We start from the raw sequence: 21,007 nt of genomic DNA, 5'->3' as shown, positions 1-21,007 counted from the left end.
TTGAGTACAGAGAGAGTGCTAGAATCTACCTCTTAGCTATTTACTTCAAAGCTACAAATAAGCCTCGTTTTATTATTGATTGATAGGTAATTCAAATAGCTTAAACTACAACATCAAATACGCTGCCTTGGCGACATACTACTATGACTCTCACGCTTAGTCGGGTGTGACCATCTGTTTAGAATTCCTAGTTTCAAGGTCATGTTCTTGGCACTGGGCATGTGAGATTGTAGGAGCCGAAGGCAGAGAGGTGATCCAGGAGATAGTGTGAACCTATGAACTCAAGTTGGCAAATGCGGTGTTATACAGTTCCGAGCAAGACGGTGAAAGGTCATATAACTGCACGTGTCGTTGAGGACTCGTAAAAGGGTCCTGGCCACGAAAGATTTGAGAAAGATTCAGCAGCTTGTCCTGCGGCTACATATGCCACTCCTTTAGAAACGCCTTTGCACAAGCAGCAGCCGTTGCGGCCGCGTAGCTCTGCCATTTCTTATGCTTGTGGCTGTCGGCATAGTCGCAAACAGCCTTCAACACGACGCAAGGAAAGATGTCCCAAACGCCCGCGCCCTCCATCTCGAATGCGATCACATCCTTGTCCTTGGCAACCTTATCACGATGTACGCCAGATTTCATGACCTGGTCTCCACACGCAATAAGCCCGAAGTGAATCATGGGCACAGGGGCCTCTGTTCCTTGCAAGATGGCCTCAAGTCTTTGCCGGGGTACTAACATGCCCTTATCACAAGAAACATCGTCGCAAGAGGAGCCTCTGGCTTCCTCGCAGACATCGCCAGCCACGCCGGTGGAACCGGCGCAGATGTCGCAAGTTTCAGGCGCTCGATGCTTGTGCACATATTTCCCGTTAAACAGCTGATCTTCACCCGCACCCGGGTACTCTGCCCGGCAGTCTGAGTGTAGCTTCAAGGCTTGCAGATATTGACATGTCCTCTCTTGTAACCTCCGAAGACCGGACTGGGACTTGAGCTTGCCGAGAAGCGATCTGATTTCGACGGGAGGTCTTGCGAAGACGTCATCCGGCGAGCTTTTCGAGACGAACTCGTTCGGAAATCTTCGTCCATAGTCGTACGCAATGAGACCTTGACTAACAATGATGTCCCCCAGGATTATTTCTCTCTTGCCCTTATCATAGAAGGGCACACCGCCGCAGATGCCAACCACGAGTGCCAGCTTAATGTTGGGAAAGCTGCTCTGGCTCTTCGCGGCCACGATCGCGCCGTTGATCTTGCCCATGCCAGGCATATGGATGAGCACGACGAGGTGTCGACCTATGAGGCCGAACGTGTATGCATTGCTGTCTCCCGGGGCCCGCATTTTGGCGTCGTCGATGTCGTCGAGTTGTTTGTCGAAGAGGGCGCAAACGGCGTCTGCTTCTAATGGTAGAGCGCATACTATTGCTATCTTGATATGATGACGAGAGAGTAGCGGCTCAATTGAGTCGCCCGATGCTGGGGTTGTTTCGTGGAGTGGGCCGTCGTTTGTTTGATCAGAAGGCATCCGAGGTAGATTCATTGGACGAGGGGTTGAAGATGTCGCCGTCTGTGACTCTCGAGTCTGTGACTCTCGCATCTCTTGCTTTTGTGACCTTTGCGTCTGTGATTCTTGCGTGTCTGATGTAGAGTCGCTGCCTCTCAACGGCTTCAGAATCTTGAAGGGACGTGGCTCCGGTCTCGCCGGTAGTTGAAACGAAAATCGTCGTTTCCGAGGAGCCAAAGAATCTCCCATCGAGATGAGAGGCCCCAAAGCACGACGGTCTACAAGTAGCCGACTTGGCACCGACAGCATTACTTGACAGAATCGCGGAGACGGGCCCTCCCAAAGATCTTTGGATATGCCAGAAATATCCGCCGACAACCTCTTGCTACGCTCATCGAAGGGTGGGAGGAGGATAGAAAGGTCGACAATAATCGACATCTTGGGTATTCGTGCGCAAGCATCCCTCATCAGACCCAGCCAGTCTTGGTAGGTTTTGGCGTTCTTGAACAGCGGTAGAACATCGACCAGGAAAGGCAGCGGCTCCTCTACGGAAATATGGATTAGGGCCTGAACGGTAAGGTGCTCGAGGATTGCCTCTGGCGTGATGTCAGGATAGAGGACGCTGGTCTCTGACGGCGGAAGACCTCCGAGCATGTGGATCACCGGGTGGTGTTTCTCGAGATGCTCTATGAGCTCCAACTCGAAGCGCCGCACACGCTCGGATGAGGAAAACGGGATCTCCAGGAACACTGGCGATGGCGTATCCGCGGTGATCCATTCTTTCGTTTGGCCGTTGTCCCAAAGACTCTGCGTAGTGCTGCCATCTTTCATTGAAGGCCCCGGTATCGCGATGACATTCAGGAACGCATCCAGCCTGTGGTGTGCGTATAGAGGGTCCACGACTCGCGCGGAGGGTCGGGAGAAAGCAATAATCTTCCACAAGAGTGATCTTGCTGGCAGTGGTACAGCACGCCACTGGCTATCGTCTGCATTGCAGTCTACCCAGTCGTTAGAATCATGCTACAGGGAGCTGAGAGCCGCGATGAAAGGTACCGCGAAGTGAAGTCCGAAGTTGTCTCAAGGCTCGAGAATAATCCTCTCCCTCGGTTTTGAGACTGGAAATTCCCTCGATGGCCGTATCTGCGGGGCCTGTCTTGCGACGTTCGCAATCCGAGATCTGCCGATCCAATTCCCGCAGAAGCTCTCCTAGCTTGTCGCTCATCAGGACACGGTCGAAATCCAATTTTGCGTCGCTATGGCATGATGAGAGGCACCGAAGAGTTGTGGTCCCGAGGTGGCTGATCCAATACTCAGCCTGGTCTTCGTAACACCGCAGGTCGAAGGCGCAGGCGCAGTCTCAGTATGGGCCAATGGGAGCTGCATATGATCGTCCAATGAAGCCGCCCGCGGAGTCGCCAAAATTGGACATAAGCATTGGGCTTTTGACTAGGTAAGGTAGGATAATATCGAAAACTTGCATGTGCATCATGTCTCATTCTGTTCGTTACCCGAACGCCTAAACTAATGACTATTAACTGTTTCTTAGGAAAAGCAGATGTACGAACCGCGCCCGGGAATCATTTAGACCGCCCAGTATATCTCGACCTTGACGCTCTCAACGTAGTTGCACCAGCCACCAAACCTCGCCTTGCCCCAGACCGTGACAACATCGCCCAATTTGAGGCTGCGAACGAACCTACCTGTTCCCGTGCCGCGTCCCCTGCCGATCTCTGACAAATGATCGCCTTCTGGAGACTCTGGGTGTATGTCATCGGTCCACGACCATACCACCTCGTGGTCCAAGAAATCTCTATGTGCCGTCTTATTCGACTGTATTTTCAGGTTCTCGAGGGGATGGACGTGATGGTGGTACGCCAACTTGCCATCGGCCGACGCGACCACCGGGGGATAGACGGATTGAAGGCCGCAAGTGCAGAAGTTCTTGGTCTCGGTGTTGGGATTCGCGGATTCGGGGTTCTCGGATTGGGTAGGTGAGCTCGGTCTAGATCGCTTGCACGAACCGTCACCTGTTTCATGGCGGTCAGACTCAGTTGTCAACTGGAAGGCGGGACCAGACTTACACTTCCGATCCTCATCAAACTTCTCCAGGCCTGCCTCGAACCACGTCCACGATCCCCGGTACGAGCCCTTATCCGCATGAGTTCCACCCCAGCCCTGATCTTTGCTTCTCAACTTGAACACGATCTTTCTCACGGGGTGTTTCAGCGCCGGGGGCTGTGACATGGATCCCTCGAAGAACTCCCTCCGCGCCTCGCGCGTGGGCTCAGTTGAAGACGATGAAGGCTCCATGAGCGTCAGGTTCTGTAGCGGTTCGCTCACAGCCGAGCCGTCGACAGACTTGGGCGGGAGGGGGGCCGTCTTAAACTCCTCGCCAACCTTGCGGTAATCGACGAATCCGATAGGGGGGCATCTCACGAGGAGGACGTTCTCGCCCTGGGCCGTGCCACCAACCACGCGGAGGGCGTCGCGGGCAGTACGGACTTGCTGGAAGATGTAGCCCTCAGAGTGCGGCCAGTATTCGGCCTCGTCGAAGATGATGTCGAGGAGTTCGGGCGGGAGGTTGCCGGCTCTCTCGAGCATGATGCGGACTATAATGACGTCGGTCGGTGTCGGCTTGTACTCGCCGGGCTTGTGGCCGCCATCTCGTGATTTATCGTCTCCAGTCGGCACTTGGCCCTCTGTCAAAGTTGCGTTGACGCTCATGGCTCTAGCGATAATGGCACCGACTGCGATTGTTGCGAGTGTTCCGGCGTGGGACTGTATGGAAGAGAGGAAGTTCGACATGGGCGATGTGTAAATATTTGCACTAATTCAGGGTTGAGTAGTCTAAAGTAGGTAGATAGGTGATTCAGAGTAGCCGTCGTACGCAGGCGACGTCAGCGTGTTACGAGTGGCGTAGACAGATTCCAGGCTGCTGGCAATTTAGGGTCGGACGGGGCATCGAACGGGGACGCATGCTGCTGTTACCTTAATGAGGAAGGTTAAATTGACGTCAGTGGAGAGAGTGGACGCGTAGCGGGGTCGAAGCTCCCTTTAGCTCGTGTCTAGAACATACCGTATCGATAGTGTTTTATCGGCTTATCGAGTCGTTATCATCACGTGCAATTGCACCATCGCAGGCGCAACGGAGCTTTGCCATCACAGCTACAGCTTACAAACCAGGGCCGCGGGAAACTAATACGGCGATTGCTATATCTTTGGCAAAAGCCTATGAACACTCAGGTTCTTTACGGTTTATTCCAAAGCCTCAATAGTTCTCAGTTGGCGCTATGAATTGCCAAAGAATCGCGTCGGCGGCCCTTCGCCAGGCCCGGGCGCCGCTTTCCAGGACCAAAGCTCCCTCCGCATTTCGGAGCTCTCCAGCAGCTCTTGGCGTCCAACAATGCGCCCGCCAATTCCACTCCAAGCCCGCGCGGAAAGCTTCCAACAGCCCCGGCGATGCGTCGAACCCGGCAATGGCATTCCCATGCCTGGACGCACTCGAAAACCGATCGGCGACCCTCGAGGCCAAGTTCGAGTCGAGCGGCCCCGAGCCCTCTTACACGGCCGGCGCAACGGAGACGTACCACTGCAAAGAGCCGCTTCTTCTCGACTGGGGTGGCATCCTGCCCGAATTCGATATCGCATACGAGTCTTGGGGTCAGATGAACGCGGACAAGTCGAACGTGATTCTCCTCCACACCGGCCTGTCTGCGTCGTCACACGCGCACTCTACCGAAAGCAACCCGAAGCCTGGATGGTGGGAGAAGTTCATCGGCCCTGGACTGGCCCTGGACACGGATAAATACCACGTTATTTGCACAAACGTTATCGGAGGCTGCTACGGTTCAACGGGGCCTAGCAGCATCGACCCCGCGGACGGCCAGCGATATGCGACGAGATTCCCGATCTTGACGATGGAGGATATGGTGCGCGCGCAATTCCGCCTCCTCGACGGACTCGGGGTTGAGAAGCTTTATGCTAGTGTTGGATCCAGCATGGGCGGCATGCAGTCTCTGGCTGCTGGCACCTTGTTCCCCAACCGAGTTGGCAGAATCGTTTCAATCAGCGGCTGCGCAAGGAGTCACCCGTACAGCATTGCGATGCGCCACACGCAGCGCCAGGTGTTGATGATGGACCCGAACTGGAACCGAGGTTTCTACTATGGAAGGGTGCCGCCGCATGCCGGCATGAAGTTGGCGCGAGAGATTGCGACGGTCACATACAGATCCGGACCGGAGTGGGAGCAGCGGTTCGGAAGGAGGAGGGCGGACCCCAGCAAGCCGCCGGCCCTGTGCCCCGATTTCCTGATTGAGACATATCTTGACCATGCCGGCGAGAAGTTCTGCCTGACGTATGACCCCAATAGTCTGCTGTACGTCAGCAAGGCGATGGATCTCTTTGATCTGGGTAGGGAGAACCAAGTGGCTGCCAGCGCGAGGCGAGCAGAGCGCGAGAAGCTGCTGCAGTCTGGCGTCGAGCCCGTGCGGAACGATGCCGCTTGCAGTTTGACTCTTCCCGAGACCCCTTACGTCGAACAACCAGAGTCCAATGCCGGCGCCTCAGACCAACCGGCAGAAATGTCTTCAAGGCCACCTGAGGATTTGATTGCTGGCCTGACGCCGCTGAGAGACACTCCGGCTCTCGTGATCGGTGTGGCCAGCGACATTCTGTTCCCTGCCTGGCAACAAAGAGAGGTTGCGCAAGCCCTGAAGCTGTCAGGCAACAGAAATGTGGCGCACATTGAATTAAGCGAGGAGATGAGTTTCTTCGGCCACGACACGTTCCTGTTGGACCTCAAGAACATTGGCGGCAATCTGAAGAATTTCTTGGGTTGATGAGGCTGTAGTACTGTTGTAAATTGGCAGGAAATTTGCAAGGCACTTTCCGGGCGCAATTATCATGTCAGCATGTCATTCAAAAAAGGGTTCGGGGATGAGGAGTTCAGGAAGCTGCATTGGGGTGAGATTATGGCATTTACACAGCATGTATCAGCATTTAGGCAGGAAAAAGCACTTTTGATGACACCTTTGTCAAATCCGTGCATGTTAAGGCTGATTCGATGTCTTTGATATTCCACTTCGATGTCCGGGACAGGCAGACAGTCGCGACTTTGGTCAGCAGTATGCAGGCCTTCTATGAGGGCCCCGCTAAACAACCCAATTCAGACTGACGTCAACTCTTCACTTACACCACCAACGTCAGGCTACACCGTCCAAGCCACGAGGCAGAATGAGCACAATCGCGCCTGCCTTCAGACGACACACATATAACTTCGTTGTTCACAAAAATCTCATTCCACAGCCTCCAAGATTCAACTTTCGCGCTCCGTCACTCAATCCACTACGCGCCACTAGAACAATGTCGACAATCACTCTCAAAGACAGTGGCCTCCAGGTCAAGCTCCCCGAGGGCCTATCCGAGTCCCAGCTCCTGGCCTTCCGCCCGTTCAATGTAAGAGACCATCACATCCGATGCCGAGACGGCACAGACGCCAAAACATTAATCGTGGCCGCTGACGCGCGAGACAGAACTGGGTCAAGGGCCTGACCAGCTCCCTCGCTCTACAGGGCAAGAACACGGGCCATCCGTTCCATAACGACCCGTACGCCCTACGCGGCGTCACGGTTCAGGCGTTTGACATCTTCGGCGGCGGCCGGGTCGGGTTCCTCAAGATCACCGCCGAGGTCTCCAACAGCGCGGGCGAGAAGCTGCCGGCGAGCGTCTTCCTGCGCGGGCCGAGCGTCGCCATGCTGGTCATGCTCATCCCCGACGACGTACCCGCCGACAGCGACGAGAGGTACGTCGTGCTGACAGTGCAGCCCCGCGTCCCGGCGGGCAGTCTGTCGTTCGTGGAGCTGCCGGCGGGTATGGTCGATGACAGCGGGAGCTTTGCGGGGGCTGCGGCGAAGGAGATGCAGGAGGAATGCGGGTTGGAGATTCACGAGGACCAGCTTACGTGTCTGAGTGAGCTTGCTGGCGCGGGTAGAGCGGCGGAGGAAGAGGGCGATGAGGGGCTTGCGGAGGCCATGTTCCCGTCTGCTGGTGGATGCGATGAGTTCATCACGATTTACGGTCATGAGAGGCGGATTCCGAGGGAGCAGTTGAAAGAGTGGAGTGGCAAGTTGACTGGGCTGAGAGATCACGGAGAGAAGATCACGCTGAAGATCGTGCCTATGAAGGACCTTTGGAAGGAGGGTGCGAGGGACGCGAAGAGTCTTGCTGCAGTGGCTCTGTGGGAGGGACTTCGCCGTGAGGGCAAGGTATGATGATGGTCACGCGGGACTTGTCCATGATGGGAAAGGGGGGTTCATAGCTTGAATTTCTTAGCTAGTTCGATCCCCTCTGCTATCGTGCCGACACGGGCGTCGATGGCGAAGCCCTCCTTCTCGAGACGGACGCACTCAGCCCAGAATTTGGACAGGGGAACGGTGAAGACCTCGATGAACTCGTTCTCTTCCAACTCTGGTTGAGGGTTCTGGTTCTCAGGGAGTGTAGCGTCGATCGTGACGTGGACCATACGGAGGTTCGTGTTGCAGAAGCCGGGGTCTGGTCAAGGTTGCAAGATCAGTATGCGAAGAAGCACAGACTAAGTTATCTAGACGTAGAAGACGGGAATAAGGACATACCATTGAACATAATCGGTGATGTCTCAGACGCAACACCAACATAACCAGTCTCCTCCTTAAGCTCCCTCACAGCAGCCTGCTCAGCAGTCTCGCCCTCGTCAACCAGTCCCGCGGGAACCTCGATGGTGATCTTGTCAATCGGCGGGCGGTACTGCTTCTGCAGGATGATCTCGGGTCCGGTGGGCTTCTCGAGGACGGCGAAGATGCCGACGCCGTCAATCTCGCCGCCCTTGGGACGTGTCCGGCGTTCGGCAGACTCCCAGGTGCGGGCCTTGCCCTCCTGGTCTGCGTAGTCGATCTTGACGAGCTTGATCCAGCGGGCCTCGCTATCGGACTGTTTCAATCGGCGGGGTTAGCCGTTGAGAAACGGATCACCGGGAAGGGTATTGGTTGCGCATGGCGGGGGAGAACATACCAGAGGCCCGGTGGAGAGGATCTTGGCTTTTCCGGACATGGTGGTGGTGGTCGCGTTCGGTTTCCTCGTGAGTTGGAGGTGACTCGGAGTCGGAGACAGAGCTTTGGCGGGGTAGCTTCGTCACTGCCCAGGCCGTACCTGCCTGCTGGACCTTTACCCCGCGGCCGGCAGATGAGTCAGCTGCCGAGCATTCGTCGTCCCCTGCAAAGTATTAGGTCCTGTCGAGAGCCTGGGCGGGCGCCTTTAACCTCGACGGAAATGCAGCCCTGTGAGCAACTTAACCACCGCGAGTCCTGAATGGAATTAGTGCAACATTTACTTTACGCTTCTCTTCAACACGCAGGAAACTGTGCTGAAGTTGACGGGCTCGATCTCAACTATATCTAGAGCTGTGGCCGACGTTTCTCGCGACCTCAATTTTCCATCATCAATCGCTGGACCGCATCGAGACACTTACAACGCCGCTGACATGCCTTATCAAAACCGGCGATATGGACCGGGCGGCGGGCACGTCCTGTCATAGTCAGGCAGGTTGCCGACGGGCCCCGATGACAGCGACGATATCCTCGACTCGCCGGCTACTCGGCGATCTGATACCGCCAATTTACCCGCCAAGGGCCCTGAGATATCTTCGCAAGCGCCCAGTTTTACCAAGACAGCCCACCAACTTCCAAGAAGATGATCAAAACGCCGAGTCAGGCACTCTTAACAGCGATCACTGGCGGTTGTCACCCGCCCAATTCCCACGAGAAACCAGCTCGGTCCGAGATTTTGGCTTGTTATTCCCTCACTATTCACATCGCATTACACCGTTGGCCGCGTCAGTCTAGGTTAAGCTTTGGGGCTGCTCCGTCTCAAGGCTGACGACGTCGATGGGGATCCCTGGCCAGCTCACCACCGCCGGAAGTCATGATGGAGGGTACGATCACCCTTTGACCGCAATCCGATAGTTGGGACGACAGGACGAACCTGATTTTTGATTTTTCGACGACATGCTTCGAGAATGACTTCTGCACTTCTGCAGGAACAGAGTTACGACGTGCAACTTTCTGGGACAATGGGGACGGAATGGTGCGACGCGCCGAGTCACTACTATCTCGGTTTCTTATCGTCAACTGCAAGCGACGCCTGATGCCATAATCATGATCTGAGTCGTCGGCAGTCGTTGCGATAAGCAAGCAGGTTTGCGACAATCGGGCCTCTGCGGTGATTGGGGCGAAGCTGGGTGATAATGCGTACGGCGCGTCGGCGATGCCATCTCGTCCCAGCCTGCCGGAAATTCGTCGCTTGCGCAAGCAACACAAAACCGCGACAGCGGTCAGTCCCAGCAGGGACACCGTTGACTGGAGGGGGGGCAGCGCGCTATCAGTCGAGCCGTCAGCGACTGACGGGTCGCTGATTGCGAGATTCGACGAAGATCACCGGCCCTGGCTGACTCGCACTCGCCGTTGGTCGGCTTCCCTCGCAGGGGTGAGCCCGTTTCAGCGCCCTACTGGACCCCTTCGTCCAGGGTCGAAATCCTCCGTGGGCTTACGACATTCGGGGAAGCCAGTTCTGGAGGTTGTTGGCGACGCGGCGACGCGGCGTTGCATTTAATGAGCTTCCTCTCTGGGAAATCCAGCGGGTTTCTGGCTCGCTGGCTAACCCTCCTTCATTACGTGGTGGTTTTGGGTGGCAAGTGATTCCAGCGCAGCGTTGATTCTTCATTCCCAGGCCTTCTTCTCGTTATTCACTTCTCAGTAGCACATCTTGAACACTAGTTCTTGGGTTTGGCCTTCGCTGGCTTCAAACACAGAGAAAGACGACAAAATGACACACAAGAAACACGCCAGCCGAGATCGTGATGTTGAGCACCGGCCTGCAGAGGAGACGCCTTTGTTGGCGCACGACCTCCCTGCGACGGTTGCTCCTAGTCGCGCGTACCAGATCAAGGTCGTTGTCTTGGCTATGACATTCATCGTCATTATCGAAATCGGCGCCTACTTGCAGATTCCGCCGACGTACCAGATCATGGAGGAAATCATCTGCCGAAAACACTACCCAGACCACATCGTAACGGACGCCGCAGATGATATCTGCAAGGGTCCAGGGGTCGCGGGCGAGTTGGCGATGGTAAAAGGGTGGATGAATTCGTTTGACTGCATACCTCGTAAGTCTCTTCCCGCGACCAGAGTGGGAAAACGGAACGGATACTGACAGTTTGTCTAGCTCTAATCACATCGATTCCCTACGGCATCATCGCCGACAAGTACGGCCGCCGACCGGTCTTGTCCCTGGCAATGTTTGGCCTCAGTTTGGAGTTTCTTTGGATGCTGCAGCCACTTCTCTGGCCGGACGTCCTCCCTCTCTGGACAGTGTGGTTCGGTGCCATGTTCCAGTTCATCGGCGGAGGTGCCGCCATGGTCCAAGCAATGGTCTGGACTATGATTTCCGACGTGGTACCCGTCTCCAACCTGTAAGTCGCAGCCGCCGATTCCCGCTGTCGCGGGTACTAACATATCACAGGACGGCGGTCTATTACAAAGTTGGTGCCGTAGCCCTTTCGGGAGAACTCATCGTCGCTCCCATGAGCGCCGCCCTGATGACCAAGAGCCCCTGGCTACCACTCGGTCTCGGCATGGGCTTGCTCCTCCTCGGAACGTGTCTGCCCCCTTTCATCCCGGAGACCTCCGAGTTGCGGAAGTTGGCTGATGTAGAGGTCGAGCAAACGCTTCACCGGGCGGAAGGCGCTCAGGGCCCCAAGCGCACTCTCCGGGAGCAGATCATGTTCACGATGAAGAACGACATGAGTCATGTGTACAACTTCCTCATCAGGTCCAAGAGGGTCATTGCGCTCGTACTGGGGTTTAACTTGACGGTGATTGTCAAGTACGTCAAGATGGAGATCTTGTCGCAATACGTCCACAATCTCTTCGGATGGTCATGGGCAAAGGTAAGACGACTCCTCTTCTGGAACGTAGAAGGTACACGTGCTAACGGGGACCTGCAGGCGACGATGCTCGCTCCCGTCTCGACCATCACAAACATGGTGATGCTCCTGGGCGTGCTGCCGGCGCTGAGCTGGTACATCACCAAACGGACGGGCATGCACCCGCTGATCCGCGACCTGTGGCTGGTGCGGATGACGGGCATCTTCTTGTCTCTCGGCTGCTTCATGGTCGCCGTCGCTTACAAGCCCTGGTTCCTCATCTCGGCTCTCGTCATCTTCTCCATGGGCACGACGTACACCAACATCTGCCGCGCCGTGCTCAACGCCGTGGTCGAGCCGCATACGATCGGGACTCTGAACACTACCATCTCGTGGGTGGAGCAGCTCAGCACGCTGGTGGCCGCGCCAGTGATATCGGCCTTGCTGAGGGCGGGTGCCTCCGCGGGGTGGCCCTGGATTGGGTTGCCGTATATGGCGGCGACGGTGATGGCCGTTGCGGGTACGGTTGTTGTGTTTGCGTATCGTTTGCCTGGAGATAAGCTGCTCTGAGTGGCGGGTCGGGCTGGGTCCTTTGTCGAAATTTGGGATAGGATTATAGCATTGCATCGAGCGGTAGCGTGATAGACGCATAATCTAAGTGCAAATGATCTGTCTAATTCCGATGAGGACCTGCATCCGTGAAGTGGATATCGGTCAGGTGGTCTTAGGCAGGATGCCGTCGGTGAGAGTAGTCCAGCCGGAGACTGGCTGGATTGAATGTTGGAATACCTGCTTGTTGCCGGCAGCTAATGAGGCTATCCGGCTTAGTTTCCGACCTCAGGCTCTTCTGGGATACACGTCTCGTATTCATTGCCATCCCGCTCATCTTGCGGCTTCCTGCCTAAACGCTTCCGTGCCCAGCGCAGCAGCCCCTGAAGACGGGGGCAGTGTTCATACCTCATATCCGCAAGACCACCCATCCAGCGCCCGAAGGTGATTTCCCCTTTTGATTCATCTTTTCTCAGACTTTGCTGTTGACGCATCAACTTTCATTCTCTCAACGTGGTACCTGATGATGGTTGTGAGTCGATTTCCCCCCCAAATCCCCCTGGCGCAATGATCGCCTGCTGACACAGATCCAGCTCGTCAATGAAAGACCCCCGATTGCTTATTCCCGGACAAGCCCGTTGGCCCGCGTGCCTAGCGATAAGGATCTGCGATAAGAGCTCCGAGATGGCGGGGGTGGGGTCGCCGCATGATGTAACACCGAATCGCTCCTACGACTTTTTTGAATGAGCCACCGGCGAGGCAGAGGCAGCATTGACCCTTGCCTCCAACACTAACTTCAAGTCGAACTGTTGCCTCCGATCTCTCCAAGGCAACAACCTCCAAAAGCATTTATACGGCTTACGACAACCCTCAACCAACATCGAGCATCACTTCGACAACTTCTCTTCTCCATTTCACCAGCCACGACTGCAGACTTTTCCCCCGCGTCAACCCCGCCAATTTGCCCACCATAGGCCGTCGACGCCGCGACAAGCACCCCAAGGGCCGGCCCAACTCGAATCGGCCGCGCAACAAGATGGGCAACGAAGAATCCACCATGCTGGACGACAGCGTCCATCCCAAGACCCTCAAGGCCAGGGACCTCCAGTCCCTCGCCGACCACATCAAGTCCGGAGACGTCAAGCGCATCGCCGTTATGACCGGCGCTGGCATCTCTACGGCTGCAGGCAGTACGTCTACCTCTTCTCCCATCCTCCCTTGAATTTCACTAAAAAATTGCTTGCAGTCCCCGACTTCAGATCCCCCGGCACCGGCCTCTATGCCAACCTCGCCCGCCTCAACCTCCCCTACGCCGAGGCCGTCTTCGACATCAGCTACTTCCGCAAGCACCCAGAGCCCTTCTATTACCTCGCCAAAGAGCTCTACCCCGGCAAATTCTTCCCGACCGTCTCCCACGTCTTCATCGCCCTGCTCGCCAAGAAGGGCCTGCTGCAGATGAACTTCACCCAGAACATCGACTGCCTCGAGCGCCGCGCCGGCGTACCGGACGACAAGATCATCGAGGCTCACGGCAGCTTCGCCACTCAGCGTTGCATCGAGTGCTCCACGCCGTTCCCCGACGACAAGATGCTCGAGCATGTCCAGGCCGAGATCGTTCCCAATTGCGGGACGTGCGGAGGACTCGTCAAGCCCGATATCGTCTTCTTCGGCGAGGCCCTGCCCGAGGGGTTCCGCAACAATACACACCTCCCAGCCATGGCGGACCTCATCATCGTCATGGGCACGAGTCTCTCGGTCTACCCCTTTGCTGGCCTGGCTGAGGCCTCAAGGTCTGGCGTGCCAAGGTTGCTGTTGAACAGGGAGCGCGTTGGTCAGATGGGTCGCCGAACCGATGACGTCGTTGAGTTGGGGGCGTGCGATGCCGGTGTCCGCAAGCTTGCCTCTTTGCTTGGCTGGCGCGATGAGCTCGAGGATCTTTGGCGCAGCATCGTCGGCGCTAAGGAGGCTGAGAGGCAGCTTGCTTCTGCTGCCGCCGATGGCGATGAGGATCTCGAGGAAGAGATCCGCAAGGTTACTGAAGGTGTCGACACCGCTCTCAGGCTCGATGATGACAAGAAGCACGAGTCCGTTGGCTCTCCTGCGCAACAAGACGACAGCAGCGACACCGAAGACGTCCAACCGTCCATTCCCAAGGCTGCCGCTCCCCCGGTGACCAAGGACCTGGAGGCCGAGGTTGGCACCGACATCAAGGAGGACCGCGGTCGTGAAGGTCACATCATTGACGGGTCCGAGGGCGCACCCAAGGATGCCACCGACTTCCGTGCCCAGGCCAAGAAGAAGATTCAGCTTGCCGCGCAGGGCATGGCTACTCCCCTCGACGAGGTTGCTGTTATCTTTGACCCCAACGCGCCTGTGGCAGAGAAGAAGAACGAGACCTCCGCCAGCCCAGATGCCCTCGTCTCCGGCCCGGCACGGTACGAGCCCGCTACAGAAGCGGAGCCTACTCCTTCGGCGACCGGCCCCACTTCAACACCATCTTCCAAGGAGACGCAGGACGCCTCGACAACAGACAAGACGGAAGCAGCGCCGCAGGACGCCTCGACAACAGACAAGACGGAAGCAGCGCCGCAGAAGGAGACGGAAGAGAAGAAGTCTCCGGATGATTCGAAGCTATGATTGCATTTCAGCATTGTTCACCGTGCCTTCTTGGCTTCTTCGCCACATGCATAGATCACCTGCACAAAGCACCTTACCTTTTGATGGCAGTAGTCAATCCTTTTTATATACTTATACCCATTCTGCCTTGATCATTTTACAAATATCTTTTGTCCATGATGGATTTGCCCATTTCGTCTATATTACTCGACGAGGTATCCTGATGTCTTGCCGTATTTCTCACGTCCCATACGGGCCCTTGGCCACTTTGGTGATGCTATCAACCCATCTTATCTACTCCGGGCCCATATTCGACACATTTTTGACTGTTGCACATTGGGTTGACGTCTCTCACTCTGAGTGTCATACGCAACCCTGACTTAGCTGTTGGTTATGCTTCGCTCCACCTGTGTCATTATCCGGCGCAATCACAGTCAACAGGAACACATCGCTAGTCCATAGAATACAGTCAGGCAAAGCCGAACTGAACCCCCCCCCCCCCCCCGACGCCACTGTCGAAGACCTGCACAGACCTGTGGTTCTGTTAGGCGCGGTACTATCATCGACCCACCCTGATGCGGTAATAACTCCCGTATTCTGTGGCTCCCCGGGCCCTTTCTTGGGGGTTGAGTCGCAACGCGTCGAGTCCGTCGCCAGACGAAAGCGTCGTTTCTCTGCGGTTCGGATTCCATCCCATCACCCCGTCGGTATGGGAGCTAGAGTTCGTGCTGGTCCGACAAGCGACCTCGTTCACGCGTTGCCAACTTCGAACCGTCATACTACTCCATCGTCGCTGAGGATAAGCTCAAATGGCATCTAATCCTCTGCCGTCACGATTGCTGGGTGCTGTTCGAAGGCTTTGATCAGCGAGGTTCATCAGTCGAACGCATTTCCCGTCCTCCAATAAGGCATGACCGGGAACAACATCGAGCATACCTCCAAAGCCCGCCCGGTGCTCTCGCCCAGAACTGGCAACACGAAAACCGCCCAAGCCAGTCGACTGCATTGCCTATGATGGAACGGTCCCCGGAGATCCTGCCACACTGCCCCCGGCTCACGCGCGCCCACCGGGCCCCAAAGCATCGGTTTTACATGCCGCAGTATCAACATACTGTTGAGCCCACGTACGTACGACCCTTTTGTGATACCAACAACGTATATTCGTCCCGGCGCTTCGGCGGAAGGCTTAGCGGACCCTGAGAGGCCAGCTGGTTTAGCACGCGGCTGGGCTTTCGGTCCCCAGTCCCTGTCATGACACAGCACTCGGCTCCGTGCCCTTTGGCAAAGTATTCCTGGAGCAATACCAAACCAACTCGTGGAACTGCGCTGGCACGCTACTCACAAACACTCTACGCCACTGGCCGCTGGCCAACTGAGACCACGCAGACCTGCCGTATCCTGTCTCCCTTTTCTGCAAGGACTTGTGGGTATTCCTACCGACACGACCCCCAAATATGTCCATGTTGAAACAAAGACGACCTGAGGATATCGCGAGAGTTTGTATTCCAGATGGTCTCGCATATGCCTACCGACATAGAAGCGGTGATCGACATATACGCCTACGCTATCGGGAAACCAAGCGTCTTGCCACCACAATCCCACCGTTTACGGGCCCGTCTTGCATCGTAACACGATGAAGAGATCGGTATGATGGAACGAAGCGACCAGAATCCACTATGCTGCCTGCGTTCCGTATCTGGCTCCAACCCCGTAATGTCGACTGTACGCCGACCGTTTCCCGAACCTCGCGGGCTGAGCTCATCCGGGAAAACTTCAGCCTGGAAGCAGCTCTATGAAGGCAGTTACTCTTTCGGAGAACGGCGAGAACGGCCATGAGCTTCCCGGAGGCAAGAAAATACTCGGGGCCCTTGCGTTTGTTCCAGAGTACACCAGTCATTGAGCATAAACACATCGGCTAGGCTTTTGGCGGTCCTGGAACACGACAGCGGGCAAAGCACGATCTGGCACTGGCCTTTGCCCTGCTGACGAGCATTCTCCTGAGGGGTGTAACGAACAACATCAAAGGCGAAGTAGACGATCGGCAGCAAACATCAACGACATCGTCGGGTTCGGCCGCCGGGCCGGGAGTGTATAGATGCATCACAGCAGGTCACATCTTCTACAACGTCTCCATCGGTGGCCTGCGGGATCTTCAGGAGAATTAAATTTTGCGAATTCTTTGCTTCTCTCTCAGTTTGAGCGCGGTTTGGGATCGCTGTGGTGGTCAAGGGCAGGCGTGCGTATATAGCTTCCATTGGGACGCTGTTCACGGACTACGCGATGCTCGCTCTTCTCCACCGGCAGTGGCTTACGCCTGTCAACTTGGTTTCGCTCCCTACTCTCATGCGCATCAGTCTCGCCAGGACCATGCCAAGGGTGATGATGATGACCTCCGGCACTGCCACAGATCCCAAAACTTCTATTCTACTTTCATACTGGCTTGCTATCCGGTGGCGTCTTGCGAGGTGCTCCCGAATGCTTACGTGACGGGCCCGGTCGAACAACAACCACCTAATCCTCTCTCATACGGGAGTCACAAAGGTACTACACGGCGGTTCCTCGACGAAATCAACCATCACATCATGCTCCGAACGACATACCTCTACTCGGGCCCTTCTACCTCCTCGACCGGGTATCCAACAACGAGGTCGAGGATTCAGTTTGTCGTTCCTCCTGCGCTGAACAACCAAGATACCTCTCCCGGAAGCAGGTCGCCAGCGAATCCAGCAACAATGAATGGCGCTTCATCAGACGTCTTCAACGCCGGAAGCTGGTCGTCCGGAAACCACTGTGACTACTCCGCTATCCTGCTCGTCCAGCCAGTCTTGAAGCTGTTGGGACTCGCGGCCGCTCATAGACTTCGTTCTGTCCAACTCTTCAGGCTCGACTACTGGCAAATTGCTCTTCACCATAATGTTCGGATCTCACGGTGTCGGATCCTTTCCAAGCAACACGAGAGCAACTCGTATCTCTCCCTTCGTCTCCTGGCAAGCAACTAACCTGATTACGACTCGGAGTCTTGGAGAAGATCTCGAAATTCGTAGGTGACTGCATACATGCCATTTTCGCAGAGAAGCTCCACGGCCCAAGTAACATCATCGACACCCCAGCAAATATGGTGATGCTGAGTCGCCAACTGCACCGAATGTGGTCGGAGGGGAAGTTCGCCTTGGAGCCCGTAGGGGGGTATGCATCTTCGTCAACGTTGGGTGGTAAGCGCCTCCAGTAACCCCATGTCTTCTCCTCGCACGGGACGATGTGGATGACGAATACCCCCTTCTTCCAAGCAACACGAGAACGACTCGTATGTCTCCCTTCATCTTCTGGCAACTCGATAGGCTACTATTCTCTTCGTGAGAGCAAGGCTCTTCGAGCGTATCATACGACTTGCTGTCCCTGCGGATCAAGCTTTACATCGAATGGGTGCGGCCAGCGACCGACAATTTCTATTGCGTGTTGTCGCCTCCAGATCTGCCATATCTATGGAACCACGGTCCTGGTCTTGAAACCCGGTCTCTTGCGTCCAGCCTCCCTCGACACTCTGATGGTTATAACGAGTCCTCGATCGCTATCACGGGTCGCTATCATGGGTCACAATGTTCCCGCCTCACACGACGATCTCAACCTTAGCCAAAGCAGCCTAATGCAAGTTTGAGAAAGCATGATTGGCTTTTGGGTACAAGCTCAAAGCCAAGTACGACCCTCGTGATGGTGATTGGACTTCACCCCCAGACTGTCCTCGCCATGTCTGGAGAATTATCCTACTTAGAGAGACATCTGCAACCAGCGTCACCGAGAAGAGTATCACTCGTACATGCCTTACCCACACACACCATGTCTTCTTAATCTATCCTGATCGGGGACGTGCCTACGTTGTGGCTGTTGGGCAATGTGGCCAAATTTCCCCAATAACGGCTTGACGGCAACAATTCGCGATCGGCGTCATCCTTCCTACTCATACACTTCCCCTATCAGCGGAGGAAGCTGCCCTCGCCGTACATTGTTGGAACAAGCATCGAGACCTACAGCACATCGATGAGGGATTCATGAATGATTACCAACGTCGGCTAATTCACTGGACAAGATCATGTTGTCGCGAGAAGTCTGTTTACTGGATTACTGTTTACCCCGGGCCCAAGCAATACTCAGAGGTCGTGGCCATCAAACCCCAGAGGTGATCTCGTGTGCTGCCAATATCACAGTATCGGAGCATTGGTGACTTCCTGAGAGTGAGCTAGCCGCTGTGGTTCGAGAGGATCTGCTCCACCCCGAGCGGAGTGCTTCACCCTTTCTGTCTTTCCCTGACATCTCTGCGAGGTGTCTCCGTCGCTGTTCAGGTCTTTGGGCGGACCCAAAAAGCTTTTATTGCTGTTGGGCCATCAAGCCTTCGGAGAATGGGGACGCTGTGGGCCTCGAAGTCTTGCATTTCTCTGCGTCCCTCTGTCATTTGATCTCCATGACGGCATCCTGCCTCAAGCTGGGCAGCTGAGATGAGGGACCAAGGGGCCTCTTGCGCTCTTTCTGCGTCATTTCGGATGAGTGTTAAACTAATGGGGCTCCGCCATCAACAAATACCCTGATTAGATGGCTTTGAAGAGCCTGAGAATCCTGGGATCGTATCATGTAGAACAAGAGGGATGATCCTGATATCGAGTACTGGGCGTCCATGGCAGTCAACAACTCTCCCTGGCCGCGAGATGCGTTTTGATACCGGGACTGACGGCTCCGGTTCAGCAGACGCACCACCCAATGGTGTCCAGACAACGACTCTGTCCATCTTGCCACACATGCAGGAACTCTCTCGTCTTTCAGACTTCTAGTCCCGAGCTCAACACGGCACGACTTCAGATGTTTTCTGGTTCCATCTTGACCAAAGACCCAAGAGATCCGAGTTGCTCATCCGATATCGAGAAGAGAAAGATGGATCTGAGCCCACACTTTTCCTGGTGGTCCATCCTCTCCAGCAAACACCTCTGCGTATCCGCACTTCGATGATATCGCTGTAGTTTCTCAGGTTGGTAGACTCCTCATGAGCGCAGCCGGTGTTCCAGCGCCCTTCGATACACCCGCCACCTAAAGATCTTTTGGACGGGAAGACGAAAGCGCGCATCGTCAACAACGTTGGGATTGCTGATAAGCGCCATCCGAACACCAGGTCAATGTCTTCTCTCGCGGCGTGGATGACGAATCTCTTCATCCCTGACGCCCGTGTATGATTGACACGCCGATCGACGGTTGATTTGATCGTGAGCAATCACTACTCAGATTGTACGCAAACATCGACCGAGTGGCAGGATCACATATTGGCCCGAAATCATCCAGAACATCTGGCGTGGCAAATGGGAATCCGGATCCAATCTCCCTCTATAGCACTTCAAGGCGACTGGTGGTTTTGTTCGCACCGAATCTGAACGACCTCCCAAGGTCGACTAGTCGAGACAGACCTATCTCGTGATGGAGGCAAAGGCCCCTGGAATGGTCGGCCGTCACATCGATAACTTCAACCATTGAGAACATCGCACTCAAGGGCCAAGGGACTTGGCTCGCGTCGAATACCACATCGCAGACGACACCCATGTGTTTGATCTGATACAGACTGTGAATATTGCATCTCAACTTGCGTCGTACGCCTACGATCTTGCTCCCATTTACAAAAAGGAGAGGCCACACCAGCTCGGTGATTACCGGCAATGCCATGTCGATAACCGATGGCCCGAGACAATAGCGGCACGATCGATCTAGCGAAGCCCACCGCAGAGATTCAAATGGCCGGTCTCGTGGAAAGAAGATCAGCCAATGTTTTCTCTTCTTGACAGCAACAACTCCCTTCATGAAATCAATCCGCGATGGATGATAAGTATGGCCTCCTCAATCCCGACCTACTACTACGACACCGATGACGCCGACGCATGCTACCTCTTTTACATCAAGACTAGTTTGTTCCGGCTGGCTTTTCTCTCCTTAAAGACACGAAGAACGAGGCTTTCCACGTCACCAACCATCTACATTGCGCCGGGCTATTCGACCTCAGACATACGGAGTTTTTCTATTCAGACCGCGAAAGCTAGTCACAGGCGAAGACATATCCGGCATCGTGGACCTAGGACGATTGGAACTACTGAGGGCAGATTCTGTCTCAAGGACTGCTGTTGGCCTTTTTATCTTCCACTCACGGGCCCTTGCACGCTCTTCGAGGACATTCACAATTGTAGTCCTGTCACCGCTACGTCAAGACCGTGCTCCCGTCGTCGCTGTCGGACCTCGGCCTCCACATCGGATCGGCCAACGGACGTATATGATCTACCAGTGTCACAAACGCTGAAGATTGATCGGCAAAACAAGCTGGCCGTCGCTAATTGTTGTCTCCTCGGGATCGTCAATCCACAATGCACGCTC

The 21,007-nt window shown here is 55.4% G+C and overlaps 6 protein-coding genes across 6 annotated transcripts; 3 read left to right on the top strand and 3 right to left on the bottom strand.

Moving 5' to 3' along the window:
* Positions 1 to 417: 417 nt before the first annotated feature.
* On the bottom strand, positions 418 to 2,325 carry CkaCkLH20_03045 (uncharacterized protein; the record flags this gene model as incomplete). The annotated part of the gene is made up of 2 exons (XM_038885764.1): positions 418 to 1,391; positions 1,788 to 2,325. The coding sequence occupies 2 exons, from the start codon at positions 2,323 to 2,325 to the stop codon at positions 418 to 420; spliced, it is 1,512 nt and encodes a 503-aa protein (XP_038748963.1).
* A 750-nt stretch (positions 2,326 to 3,075) lies between these two features.
* On the bottom strand, positions 3,076 to 4,299 carry CkaCkLH20_03044 (uncharacterized protein; the record flags this gene model as incomplete). The annotated part of the gene is made up of 2 exons (XM_038885763.1): positions 3,076 to 3,521; positions 3,576 to 4,299. 2 exons carry the CDS (start codon positions 4,297 to 4,299, stop codon positions 3,076 to 3,078), a joined length of 1,170 nt encoding a protein of 389 aa, XP_038748962.1.
* Positions 4,300 to 4,784: 485 nt separating this feature from the next.
* On the top strand, positions 4,785 to 6,332 carry CkaCkLH20_03043 (homoserine O-acetyltransferase; the record flags this gene model as incomplete). The annotated part of the gene is made up of 1 exon (XM_038885762.1): positions 4,785 to 6,332. One exon carries the CDS (start codon positions 4,785 to 4,787, stop codon positions 6,330 to 6,332), a length of 1,548 nt encoding a protein of 515 aa, XP_038748961.1.
* Positions 6,333 to 6,855: 523 nt separating this feature from the next.
* On the top strand, positions 6,856 to 7,763 carry CkaCkLH20_03042 (NUDIX domain-containing protein; the record flags this gene model as incomplete). The annotated part of the gene is made up of 2 exons (XM_038885761.1): positions 6,856 to 6,948; positions 7,026 to 7,763. The coding sequence occupies 2 exons, from the start codon at positions 6,856 to 6,858 to the stop codon at positions 7,761 to 7,763; spliced, it is 831 nt and encodes a 276-aa protein (XP_038748960.1).
* A 41-nt stretch (positions 7,764 to 7,804) lies between these two features.
* CkaCkLH20_03041 (ADP-ribose pyrophosphatase) lies at positions 7,805 to 8,577 on the bottom strand (the record flags this gene model as incomplete). Its single annotated transcript, XM_038885760.1, has 3 exons — positions 7,805 to 8,043; positions 8,124 to 8,457; positions 8,539 to 8,577. 3 exons carry the CDS (start codon positions 8,575 to 8,577, stop codon positions 7,805 to 7,807), a joined length of 612 nt encoding a protein of 203 aa, XP_038748959.1.
* A 1,770-nt stretch (positions 8,578 to 10,347) lies between these two features.
* CkaCkLH20_03040 (ATP synthase F0) lies at positions 10,348 to 14,632 on the top strand (the record flags this gene model as incomplete). Its single annotated transcript, XM_038885759.1, has 6 exons — positions 10,348 to 10,687; positions 10,747 to 10,993; positions 11,044 to 11,470; positions 11,528 to 11,966; positions 12,970 to 13,185; positions 13,242 to 14,632. 6 exons carry the CDS (start codon positions 10,348 to 10,350, stop codon positions 14,630 to 14,632), a joined length of 3,060 nt encoding a protein of 1,019 aa, XP_038748958.1.
* Between the last annotated feature and the right edge of the window lie 6,375 nt (positions 14,633 to 21,007).

This window comes from Colletotrichum karsti, assembly GCF_011947395.1.
Source record: "Colletotrichum karsti strain CkLH20 chromosome Unknown Scaffold7, whole genome shotgun sequence".
NCBI classification, from domain to species: Eukaryota; Fungi; Ascomycota; class Sordariomycetes; order Glomerellales; family Glomerellaceae; genus Colletotrichum; species Colletotrichum karsti.
Note: the sequence above shows the minus strand (reverse complement) of the source record. Positions and strands in the feature narration are given on the sequence as shown.